Below are 13,796 nucleotides of genomic sequence, written 5' to 3' on the forward strand. Positions count from 1 at the left end.
CATCCTTTTCCACACAAGGATCAGTTGAAATTAATGGTGAGATCCAGAGTCTGTTCCCACTCTGCACAAGGCAGTTCTCTTTTAATTTCTCTTTCATATTTATGGAGCACAGAAACAGCTTTTACACATTTGAAACACAAGTACTAAGGATGATGAGAAGCTTCAGTAAGATTGGCTTTATTCTCATCACCCTGGCCAGTTTTTCCTCAAACCTCTTTGCATGGTTCTTTATAGAAGAAAAGCTCTGCCAGTAGACATCTACATCACAAAGTTATTCTACTCTAATTATCTCCTTCAGATTTCTTTTATTGCCACAGTACCCTCAGCATACCCAGCTAAAGTGTTGCTGAGTTCAAAATACTACTTGCAGCACTGCATGTAACCCTTTTGCTGTTATCTTATGCTTCCCCATCTATGGGTTATTCCCATATTGGTCCTTAATTTATAAGTGCTTGTCATAAATTCCTTGGTGTAAGTATGTCACTGTATAAATAAAGTCTTTTAGCATTATAGCTTCCTAGGTAGTGTAATAAATGCTATTACTGAGCACTGATATTAGTGGTATCTTTATTGTTTTGCCAGATCTGTCTTAACGTGGATAGTAGGTCACAGATGAAACCATATAGGTTAAAATCCATGTACATGGTTCTGTTTCAGAACTTGATCTGTCAAGAGTGCGTTATCACAGTTACATTAATCTCTGTTTGGAGACTCGGGACCTTAGTATCTTAGTGTACTAGTGAAATACATTTCCCCACTTGAAGCCACAATGCTTGTATACAAGAGTTCAAAGCACTTTCAGATTGAGTAATTTCACGTGTAAATGCTTTATTTCAAAACTGACCTGTGCTTTCATTCATTGGACATCACTTAAATAAAAACATGGCAGAACAAGTAAAGTAATAGAAGCATGTTAAGGCTATATCTTCAGAGAAATCTCTGTTTTATATTCAGGTTCAGTGAAGATGTTATACCTCATTAGCTACAACAGAACTGAGCCATTTTCTCATTAGATCATTCAAGTGGAACAACACAAAAGATTTTTCAAGTTTGTCAGTTGCATTTTAGTTGTGCTTTTTAAAGTGCTTGTTAGAAAGCAAGAATTGAAACCGTATGGTGTTGTTTAAGCTTAAAAAGTGCTTTTGATCTTAAGCTTCAAAAGAGATTTTCCCAGCAGAGAGTAGGCTAGCACTTTATTCGGTACTATTTTAGGTGGACACCAGAACACTCTGTACATAATATTATTTTCTCTTTTCATGCTATTGATTAAATCTCCTTTTAAAGTTTTCACTGCTGAATTGCAGATGATTTACAGGAGGCAATCAATTACTATTGTCATTGTGCTGTGTACGCAGTCTTATCAAAATTAACAAATTGGCACAGACTGGCATAGAGCTTTAAATCAGTTGCTACAAAAAGTGGTAGCCTCAAAGTGAGACTTAGGAACTACTAAATATTTCTAGATATTATAAAGAATCTTCCAAAGATTAATTATTATCAGCCCCCTGTCAGCCATCTGCTATAGTTGGTTTAAATTTGAAAATGTATTATTTTCCATCTTTCTCAGTAAAAACAGCTTCAGTGCATTACAGGTTTGTTCTTAAGGGCTTACAATTTTCTGTCAAGGCATTTTGGTTTCATAGCTACTGATTCTTTTTGAGGTATACAACTTGCATAGCTTCTGTGTTTGTCTGAAAGCTTATCTAGAAAGTGCAATAGTGAAATCATAAGCTCACAACAGTAATTTGAAGAACTGGTCCTATAGTTCTTTAAGTAGATCATTACTGTTTATACTTCTGTAAAGCAAACAAATAAAAAAGACATTTCTATCATAAACACCAAGATACTTAATCTCTTTTTTTTCCTTCCCCCCCCCCCCCCCCCCTTATGGAGGATTTCCAAGCTGCAAATTCCCCAAAGAACTCTAGATTTCCTGCACTACCAGCAAATTTTACAAGACAAACTCCTCTCAGAATAGCAAATGTGAATCTGAATGAAAACATTAACCGTTTCTTTGATTTTACATTTGGTCGTGAACTTAAAGAACCTCTACTGAATAAGTCAAATAAAAGTAAGCATAAGCAAACATCATTACTAGTTTCCCTTTTCCATGGTACTTAATGTTGTTATACTCTGTCATACTGTATATTCTATGGCCTGTATAGAGCAGTTTTAACAAGCACATTTTTATCTTTCCTACGACTCTTGAAGGTTTAAGTTTCTTAAGTTCCTGCAATCCGTAAGTTTTTAACAGCCTTCCCAAAGCTGGAAAATGCTTGTGTTTTCTGAAAGAATATACATCCTTGGCAGGTGTTCTTCATATTGGGATGGATCTTCAAATTCATTCTGAATGACCGTTAGATGAATTATCCCTTCAGTGATTTCAAAAGCTTTGTTGTTGTATTTAATTTGTTAACCAATTTCATTCTGTCAACTAGAATTTAAACTATGCTAGAAATTGAAAGGAAATGGTGTAACCTAATTGATCTGGCTAGGAAAATTCAGAAGAAAAGAGGAATGAGTGCAATTCTTGATGACTGGTAGACGGGTTTAGGTTGTACAGGCAGAAAATCCATGTGCATTTTGTGTTACAGGTAAGTCTAGGATCCCAGGAATTACAACATATAATCTTCAAAGCATCCATGTACAAAGAACTCTTAGGCATGCCAAAGGAGCATCAACTAATCTAAACCGTTTGGTGCATCACCCTGCTACTTCTAAGACCAGCCAACTGAATCAGAGCAAGAGAGAAAATACCAGCAGGTGAGGCTCCTACCAGCCCTAAGCACAGCTTCTTTTTCTTTGCTTTGTTAAGGGGAGGTGTGTAGGTGTCACAGCCAAAGCACCTCTCTTCCTCCTTCCTTTGCCTGATGGGGAATTCCACATCCACCAAAAATTTTTTCTCTTTCTTCTTATAAAGCTTGCAATGCATCTAGGAAAGCATCATAGAAAACAATTTTAAATTTTACCATTAGAACAATGACTATTAAATGGAGTGAGACATCTAACAAAGATAAGCTCATATCTCCTAAGTCCATGGTTAGCCCTGTTCTGTCACTAGCTCAAGACTTTGGGGGGTTTGTTTGTTTTGTGTTTTTGTTTTTTGATTGGTTGGTTGGTTCCCCCCCCCCCCCCCCCTTTTTTTTTTAATTTTGTTGCCTGAATTCTAGTTTTGTTTGGTAATTGTGTTTAGTAATAGAAGTAGTTTCCAAAGGATTATATATTTTTGTAGACCCATATCACAAAAGCTCTGGAGGTGAAACACTTTAAATAAACCTTATTTAACCAGGTAGTGTTGTACTGTCTCAGATATTATAGATGAGAAAACAGTGGTGTCAGAGGAAGTGATGTTACTCACTAAGACTGATCTCTACAATATAAAATTCCCCTTAATCTAAATTTAAGCTGGCCTCTTCACAGGGATGTATTCTACCTTTAATGCATACTGCTTAGCATCCTTCTACAGGCACTTCTTTTTCATTTACAAAGTGTTTTTTTCTTCAGTTAAAGCAGCAAGTATGACTGTTTCCTTGTGTTGTAGATTGATCCTCACACATTTAAAAAATACATAAATAAAAGCAACCCTCACATGGAGGCCATGTAGTTTAAAACAAGGTTGATGAAATGTTATAGCAAGCGTCCTCTATTAGAAATTGTGTTTTCATTTCTTCTCATGCCACATGTTCTTTGATCTCGTCCCATTTCTCTCAGCATGTTGTAACATAGCAGAACTATGCATGGAGTCTAGGTGATTCAAATTTAATCTTATTTTTTTATAAATTCAACATGCTAAAATTAGAAAAACACTGCAAAGGCAGCCAGGTAGTTATAGCAAATGTTTGCCTCTGATAAAGCAACACTAGTCATGTCATTCCTGATTAAGAAGAAATTACGTTTTAGGACTGACTAGGCCTTTTTTCTCCTTTTCCCTCATGGCATTGCTTCAGGCAGAGTTAAAGCTATTCATGTATTTTAACATCATTCTTCTTACATGGCTGTCATTAAGATTTCTTTGAAATATTATCTTCCTTGAATTTCTTCACTTTGTAATGAATAGCTAAAGGATATTTGTAGGACGTTTTCCATTTAAGTTACTGTTGTTTGCTTTTTAATTTCTATTTTAATTGAACTTTTAAAAATATTGATAAATTCTGCATACATTCCTAAATTAAAAATGAAACAGGAATGCTGTAGCACAATCTTTTTTCTTTATTTCTATTGTACAGGTTCTGTCTTTAGTCAGTATTTTTTGAACTTTTGGGAAGATTCACTGATGCATCAAAGCAGAAAAAACTAACAATGGTTTTTGCCTGACTATGAATATCTTCCAGACTTCAGTGTGTTCAACTTTCAATATTGTAGTTATATATTTCAATACAAGGCAAATTCCACCAAAAACAGATTATCTGAACCAGATAATTTGCACTCCAGTGAAAACACCTGTTTTTTGTTTTGTTTTGTTTTGTTTTGCTTTGTTTTTAAGAGTGTTGGCTTTTTATCCTTTCCTAGCCCCAAACAGTAGGGGGTCACTCTATCAGCTGCTTGTAAATGAGAGTGATAATAAGATAATGTGTTATTATCTAAAGGGTTCTTTCAGGTCACATTGTGGGGTCGAGTGCTCCCTAGCATTAGGTCAGTGGTTTTGATGTTATCACAACTAGAACAAGGTTAAAAGCTTTCACCATATCCACAAGAGAAATCCACAAGTTGGATTGGAATTAACAGATGCAGCAGGATGTTTATGAACCTAGTGGCATATTTCTTTGCTTGTCATTTTTAAGTCACCTGTTTGCATGGACAAAGTGATAATTGCCTTTCAGCAGATTTAAAACTCTCGGGATATTTAGGCTTTGCAGGACTAATAGAGCAATACCTAGCTATGGTTACAAATCTGATTTCAGTATTTGATATTTTTGTGAATAATTTCTTCATAACACACACACACAATTTTTTAAAATACTTATAAAGAGAGGCACTGAAGTACATGGTAGAATCTTTCTTCTATATTCCTAGTAGATCTCAAGAGTTACTTTAGCAAAGTCCTATGTTCATCCATTAAGAGTGAATAGTCATGGGAGCACGTGACAGGACCGAGTATCATGTTAATGTGCTAAATATGTATAATTAATTCTCTAAATTAATATATATATATATATAATTTTTTTTTTTAATATTGAAATTCTCTTTTTTTCTTTTTAGGAAGCCAGCCAATAGCCTCTCCCAGCTAAATCAACCCTAAGAGTCTGTAGTAACTGTGAAAATGAGAGAAATGACAGGAAAAATTCTTCCTTGGGATTACTACACAGCCTTGAGTGGTGTTAAAGAAGTGGCATTTTGTACTTTCATTTTAATGCTGTGATTGTGAATGCATAATGAATGAAATGAAATGTCAATTAAGTAATGAAATTATTTAATTCAATGAAGCAACCGTTTACACACATGTAGAATATCTGGATCCCTTGGGACTCAGAGATCCCTTTGTCGTGTTGTAACTCACACCAGTATAAATCAGGAGTCAACCTTCTGAATTTAGTTGACAGGAAGTCAATTCAATATGATTTCTTCATATTTATATTGGAAAAATGCATAGAGTCGGATCTCTACATCTTTACTATGTAGTGGTGTTTTCTTCCAATATCTTCGTAATCTTAATTACTGTTCAATTTTTACTAAACTGGGAAAATATCATGGGTTACAGTACGTGCATTTTCTTGAAAAGGTGAGGAACTAAAAACAACAAAATCAAAACATACCAGATCAAGGTTTTGTACTGGTAAATTTACTGCGCAAAATTTTCTTTTGCTGTTCAATTTTAGACAATTCCAAAAATTCGTTATAACACATGCCTTTACTATACCTATAGAACCTATCTCATGTATCTATTTATATCTCTGTGTGTGCGTGAACTGATGTAAGGAAAAGCAATTGAATTACATCTGAGTGTAAATTATGGACTTTAACATTGCATCTTCTAGGAAAAATGCATTTCACTTTTCAGATTATTTTTTAAAAATATATGATTCCACTGGTATACATGACAAAATCATAGACGTTATATATCTGCTCAATTCTAATAAAATTATAACTATTTGAAATGTAATTGTTGGTAATTTACCATATTACTCTGAAATTAAAGGACTTAGATGCTTAGAGTGCTATCTTTAATATCAGAGCTTACTTGCAGTCTTGATAAATTTTCCATAGCATTTTCGCCTTTCAGGTTAAATTAAATGGCTGCTGAAGGTAGGTATTTATTTATTTCTAAAATTTTCTATGCTAAATTTGGAAACAAACATCACATTTCTATTAGCTGTATGCTTTTTTATTATTATTTTTTTTTAATCTAGAATATTATAACTTTTTGTTTGTTTGTTTCTCCTAGGTGATTTGAAAGAGCTTTTTAGTGTTAATTTTACTTACAAGTATACGCCAGGTAGTAGGTGTGAAGGTTGTTAGACACGGGCATTCGTGCAGTCAGGTCCTCTTTCTGGCTGGTAAGTTTTCTTTGTCTCTTGTGCGGTTTGCAGGACAGCCACAAGGTGTCTTTGTTGTACTATTGATTTTCTCGATCAGGGCCGCTGTGCCTGCACTACCCTGGATAACAGGCTCTCACTTCAGACGGGTTAAAGCAGCTTTGCACCAGAAAAAGCCACAGCTGTTGGTCCCATTCTTGCATTTTACAAGGCAAGAAAAAGCCAGTTGTAGTGTTGCAGAGCTCAACAGGAGTTTGTGGGGGCGGCACAGCCATTGGGAAGGTTCTTGTTTTCTGAGTAATTTGGAGCTGACTTCTTGGGAAATGGGTCTGAGTGCGTCTAGTTTATTTATTGTACAGTTTGAATCACATTGCATCTAAAAGTCACCGCTAGCTAGCAGTCAGGTTTGTTCATTGCAGGAGAGCTAGAGGGACCTGAAGAAGGAAACTGTAGTGTGTTCAGGGGAAAGGTTTCATACCTAAAGGCATTCATACCTTAAGTTGAGCCCGAGTTAGAGAGAAGCACATGTGCTGCTACTGGATGTAGACCAACAGCACAGAACAGAAGATGGCCCCTCATGAGTGAACCAGTTGTAGAAGTGCCATGTTGAGGAAAATAAATAATAGGACTGTTTATGCAGCATGTGGTGGTGCTCATGGCCTTGTGTTACTGATCTCTGCTCAAGCTCAGTCCCAGCCCTGCATAGGTCACAGCTGAATTTTAAGGCAAGTCTTAACAATTGGCCTTAAATGAGGAATAAGGGAGGAAGAGAGGGATGAAAAAGAGCTCATACTGTTCTCTGCAGGGACTGCTCGGTGCAGCTTTTTGCTTGTGTTCTCCATGTAAATTTGAACCCTATAGAAAAACCCCTTGTGTAATCCTGAATAGAAGTATCCTTTGGCATGTTATCTCCATCCAAGACAGAGAGCATTCTCTGACAGCCTGTAACAGGTGAATAGCTTTCCTTTCTGTAGGCTGTAGAAGCACAACGTGGTGAACATAAAATTAGAAATCTGTGTTTTCTCCCTCTAGCTTTATGTTTTAATTCTCTGAACTTATCCACATTAGTGCATTCTTTTAAATTTCAATATCTTTCAGCAATTTAAAATTCCACCTTGGCTGACTGCCAGGGCTTTTTTAAGTGCAGTATTTTACAGTGGAAGTCTAATTCTGGTTTGGGGGCTAACTGAACTCCATACTTTCAGTAAGTCCCAGTTTAGCAAAATAATCCTTTGTGAGAAATGATATTCTTAAAGACAGTTAAATGCAGAAGCACAATAAATATACAGGACGCTTGTGCTACAGAGCTTTTAGAAAAGATCTCTCCATGTTGGGGAGACTTAAAACACTTAGAGAGGTGAGTTCCAGGAAATGCTTATTGAAGCAGTGAAAAAATTCTTAATTTGGGGAGACAACAAATAAATGTCAAGTCAAAATATTTAATAACATTTTGTTTGCAAAACATGCAAAGAGGAAGAGGAGGAGGAGTAAAAGGTGTCAAAGGGAATGCAGCAGGGAAGAGAGAAAAGCCTTGAGACTGCAGTCCTATATCTATGCTTCTGTACATTCAAACCGTATCATCGCTGCTTTTCTGGTGTAAAATTCAGGGTTGTTTTGACGTTCTCTAAATGATGTTGGAGCACACAGGATGATGGACACTCCTCACCACCACTGACCTGCCTGTTTATGCTCACCACGAGCTCCACCACAGCCTTGGTAGTGGTGAGGCACTAGTGGGGTATCACCATGCCCAATCTTGCCAACACAGACCCAGATTTAAGTGGTCAAACAGCCCACAGACAGTTCAGCAGGAAGGCTATAATTAGGTTGCTGACAAGAAAAGGGATAAACCTTCAGAGTAAAATCCCAGACAAGGATTTAAAGGCTCTCTGTAGTGACACACTCAGTTCTTTGGCTGGATGCACCCAGGATTGTCTGCATTTACTTGTCAATCTCTTCTGTGGGAAGGATCACAGAAGAAAGCAAGCCTTCTCGGAGCGTCTTTGTTGAATCTCATTCAGCAGGCTTACTTCCAGTGACAGGAATGACATTGCCTCTGCAACCACCGTTAGTGAATTTGGCCCAGTGAACTGCAGTGGTGCTGCAGCACAGTAGTTTTGATCCTATACATGCATTGAAATCAATGGGATGTTTTTCCTGATAACTAAGGATCACTCCTGCATCCTTTTTTCTTCTGATTCCTGAGTCTAAAGGTGTAAATACCATTCGTGTTGGCTTGTTGCAAACATTCCTTGTAAAATAGAAAATGAAAGCTTAGAGCCTGAAGAGCACAGGCAGATCTGCTACAGAGGCCTCGTGTCTGCAGCAGTCCCCTGGGCAGAGCTGTGAATGCAGGAGTCTTTGTCTATTGCCTTCTTATTTAATTTTGTATAAAGTTGATCGTCAAAAAAAAAAGCAGACAAAACTTTGAATCTCCCCATCTGTGTATGTGTGCAGACATTCAAGAGGCACTGGTACCGCACCATTTCAATAGCTTTTGTCTGTAAAGTGTCACACTTTTCATCTACCATTTAATTCTTCTAAATGGATGTTGCTCTTCTTCCCATTATGGACCTCCATCGCTTCTATGAAACATTATTTGCATAAAAGGAACTGAATAATTGATAGAGGATGTGAGCAAGAGCTAGCACACATCTTGGTAGGGGTTTGCTGGTAATCCCAGCGAGTCTAACACATAGCTCATAGCTTGTTTAATGGGATGGAAGCTGACAGGGTTTTCTTGTACCTCTGCTACAGAACTCATAGCTTCTGGATGACCTCCTTGTACTTAGCTTCTTTTCTTGTTGATCTCGCTGCTCTTTTCCTCCATTAACGGGAGAATTCTTGAAGGGAATGATACAGTATGCTACAGTTTGTGTTCACGCACACTATAAAATACTACTGCATCTGAGGTCTGGTGGGTTTAGTCTCTTGCTTTTATAAAATAAAAAGGAACACAAATCCTAAATGGATTGTACTATTAAAGGCAAAGTCTGCAAACAGCTTTCATTTATAAGTTTGTTTGATCTTGAATTTAAGCTTAAGTTTGATCTTTGATTTTTTCCCCCCATATTAAGTTGTTTTTTTTTTTTGTTGGAAAAACTCTTATTAAAACTGTAAAACTTACAGTTCTGTAAGCAAAAACGTAGAGATTTTTTGCTACTGTTCTAATATATATATATGTTATATACTTTCAGTATATAACATATGTTATATACTGAAAGGCTTCTGCATTTTAGATGTCTCCACTTCGTGAGATGCCTGTCAGAATGAATATATATATTTCTGAACAGAGAAAAAGCCAGAGAAGCAATATATCCTATAAATAAAGCATGTTTGGCAGTTGTCTGAAAATTTTTCTAAGATGGAACTAGAATTGAATAATTATTCTTCTAGAGATTTATACATTTCCAAAGTGTACAGTTTTTAATGATAAGCAGCTGTAATAGGAGGGTCTGGAAACAGCTGGACGATTAGTATTTTAGTGGTGAGGGAGCCGTCTCAGCTGCTCTGACAAGCAAGCTGCCATTTTCAGTGTAATCACTTTTGATTCTAAAGCACTTGCTTTGCTTTTAACTTTCTGCAAATCCCTCTTGATATTCCTGTTTTTAAAGTAAGATGCATTTCCATATGTCCATAAAAGTTTCCCTGACAATTCAGCATGCTGTTGGCAATGACTTGCCTTATTCCTGTTGGGTGATTTGTGAAATGAGGCTGCTTTGTTTATTAAGTGTACATGAGAATAATGTAAAACATACTTAACATCCTCAACCACTGCACAGATGTTTTTGTGCTGAAAGGAGACTCAAAGTTGCGCTGATTTAATTAACCTTTCATTTTCTCCCATTTGGAAAGCTATTTCTTAAGAACTCCTATTCCTGATAAACATGTTATTCCATAGTTTAAATGTTCTTTGTAGAAATAAATAGTTTTCGGTATTCTCTAAAGAAGAGTATTTGAGAATAAAGAGAATTTAAAAAATAGTATGAAAATAGCTGGTCAAGATATTCCTGTTCATTCTGCCATTTTCTCTCTTCAGAACTGTGCCTGATGTTTTGGGGGGAAAAGGCTTTCTGTGACAAAACACTGCTGCGTAACATGTTTTGTTAACGTGTCGATATTTTATTCCTCAAAATATTTTACATATGCTTTTTCTATTCTCATAAAATTAAGTAGCAAACAAATATATATCAGTAGCATTTTAAAATTTCAGTTCGTATTCTTTCCCATCAATTTGGCTGAAAACAGGTATTTGCAAACACTGGTAGCCTAATTTCTTGTGGCCTTTCATTTTTTATGAAGTGTTTTCAAAAGACTTCAATCAACCTTAATGGTGCATTTTTAGTTAAGGAAACAGAATGGAGAGAAGTCAATTTAAGCTCCCCAATGAACAAGTGTGTACAGAAAAAAAAGGCATAAATGGGTTTAGAAAACAGAGCCAGTACAAGCAAAATGCAGTGAGCAGAGCGCTCAGGGAAGCCAAGATATAATGGAAAGAGTAAAATACTGCAGAGCTTTTTAAACTATATACAATTGGAACAATGGACTGGACCCAGACATCTATGTTAAACTGTTAGAAGATAGGTGAAAAGCAAGCTGCAATTCTGCAACCGGGGCTAGAGAATACGAGAATAGAAGGGCTTAAAGCTGAAGCAAATGAATGTAGGGTAGTTTAGCAGGATAGAAATCAAGTCAAAATTGGCATATTTCACTGTTCAATTTACCATGTGAAGAACCATCTCCTGGCTTTCTGTATTAAAGGACTATTAGTACCAGCCTACTTAATGAAGCCCCCTTTATGCCACCTGTGAAATAATAATACCTTTTTTTGCGCACCTTTTTTTCTTTCTTTTTTTCTTAAAAACCAAAATACCTTAAAAGCATTGAGTAATTAAGTAAGGTGGCCTCTGCGAGTATACATTATATATCTGCAAAACATACACAAAAGAAATACACCTGGGAAACAATTACACAGTGATTGTTTAATTGCCTCCCATGACTTAAACATACCATTAATAATACATATAATATATTTTTCCAAAGCATCACAACCTCGCTAGTAAAAGGGTAGCTGCATAAATATTAAAAATCCAGACTAAAATAATTCAGTCTTGCTAAACCCGACGGATGCATACTCTCAGTTGTCTTGGCCCAATCACCTCTTTGAAACAAACTACTTTACAGGGTACCAGCAATTATTACCACTTGTATCGTAGCCTATCAGTTATACTTTGCTTTTATGCATGCTTACAGTTGAGTGCAGTTGTTTTTAATGCCTGCCTTACACCATGATTCAATCCATTTGGGTAGCTTAATGCAAAGATTTCGTAATGTACACAGGGATGAGTAGCACTAAGGCAACGAACATAGTCCTCATTATTCTTTTAAGGGGAATGTCAACAAGAAGAGGAATTAGAGAGGAAATCGTTGTAACTCCAAAAGAACATCTGACTAACCACTACAGATGACATGTTTTTTTTCCCTTTTTATCCTCTTCGCGATCCATAAAAGAGGATTTTTCCAAAACAATTAATTTGGTTGCCAAACCCTTCTTAATTCTAAGGAGATTTAAAACTCGTCTACTTGGAGTCTGTCTCATGGAGCTAGACCCACAACCGGATTACGAGCTATTCCATCATATGGCTGTTGTTAGCCCAGTTGCTGCTATGTGGTACATAATTGGACTGCTAAAAAAAAAAAAAAAAAAAAAGACATAAACCCCCCAGTCTTCTTTACTAAGCCTACTGGCACCTCCGGCATTTTATTATTTGTATTACTTTCTCCTCAAAATAAAAGCTCAGCAGCCTGAGAGAAAAAGGATTTCCAAAACCTTCTTCCAAGTAACCTTGACACACAGTCCCTGGTACAAACAGTAATGCTCTAAGCTAAACCAATCAATAGGCAGCACTGCGCGCCGCAATCCCGCAGCAAAACTGAGGTTTAACTTTGAAAAATGGCTGCTCTTTGTGTCTAGTGCTGGAGAGCATATGGCAAATTTCCACTTAACAGGAATCACGATTTACGGCACAAAGTCCTGCGTTAATTCTTTTAATTAGTGTGTGTGTACGCACAAGTATGTGTGTTGTTTTGTTTCTTTAGAGAGAATCCATGACCTTAAACAAGCCAAAGAAGACTTAAACCCTGGTTCACCCTTTTGCAACAACAGTGGGGTCATGGCGATGTTTTCTTTCTCTGTGCTGGCAGTGCACAATGCTCTGCGCTTGGTCTTTGCAAGCCAAGACAGGGCCAACAGTCAGACAATGTCCACACTTACAGCCACGGTCTTGGTCCTTTGACGTTCAAAATCAGACACCTCCTGAGTACAACACCTCAGCCATCTAGACTTTGCATGTGTTACCTCTGTGTGGGGACTGTGAAGGTTGCAGAAGATGGAGGAACACACCAAGATGGCACCAGAAGCATTCCTGGTTCAGTTGCTTTAGAGCATTAATGGAAAGGCATTTCTTTCTGCATAAACTTAGAAGAAAAAAAAAAAAAAAAAGATTCATAACATGTTAGTATTCATTAAAAGTTGCTGGTTTTTTTTTTTTTTTTTTTTTTTCCCTCACATAATACAATCCTAGTGTGTTGTGTTGTGATTGGCACATGCATGGCCCTACTCATATCCCACATTAATAATCTTAAAAATTTTCTGATTTAGTAAATCTAAACTATTTCCAAAAATTAGAAGTTTGTGCTCTTTATCAATCTCTTCATTCATCCTGTTCCATTCTAACTCAGTTTGTGATTGGACATGATATCAATTTGTGATTGTGTTCTATCTTTTGGGATAGATTTTTGGATTGTGTTCCCCCTTTTTCCTTTTTTTTTTTTTTTTTTTTTTTGTCCTGGTTTATGTCAATTATTCCCAGGTTAAGTATAAACTGAGTTAAAGCACGAACAAGAGAAACCTGGGATGACTCTAAACCTGACTGCCCAACATGCATCAACATTGGCAAAATATATGGGACAACCTTGTACTTTCAAAGAAATAATGAATGAATTATAGAGAAGGAGTAGAAGTGGAGTACCTGGGAAGATGCTATCCATTTTGCAAACAGAAGGGATGAAGTATTGTAAGTCAGAGGGATGCTGATGCATGTGAGAGCCAATCATTCACATTCCTGCATAGCAGCCCCACTTTTATCTAGGGCTGAATGCTTTAATTTTCCTGTCTAAAGCTCAGTGTGCCAAGAAAGAAACTGCTTAAAGCTAAATATTTTAAATTCAGAGAATCTCTTTTAAACTATTTTCCTCAAAAGTTAAATATGTTTGCACCAGATTTTTGCCTTTGAGTTTCAGTTTTCCAGCTTGCAATAAGGC

The 13,796-nt window shown here is 36.6% G+C and overlaps 1 protein-coding gene across 1 annotated transcript in view; it reads left to right on the plus strand.

Annotated features, from left to right (window-relative positions):
• The window catches only part of LRRC9 (leucine rich repeat containing 9), a gene marked incomplete at both ends in the record, with an annotated part of 46,896 nt that extends 41,668 nt beyond the window's left edge, over positions 1-5,228 (plus strand). Inside the window, 2 exons of the mRNA XM_082762775.1 lie at positions 1,894-2,071; positions 5,200-5,228. Of these exons, the coding sequence (XP_082618901.1) occupies positions 1,894-2,071; positions 5,200-5,228 (207 nt within the window). The remainder of the gene's footprint in view (positions 1-1,893; positions 2,072-5,199) is intronic.
• Between the last annotated feature and the right edge of the window lie 8,568 nt (positions 5,229-13,796).

Source organism: Aythya marila (genome assembly GCF_965140915.1).
Source record: "Aythya marila genome assembly, chromosome: 5".
In the NCBI taxonomy this organism is placed as follows: Eukaryota; Metazoa; Chordata; class Aves; order Anseriformes; family Anatidae; genus Aythya; species Aythya marila.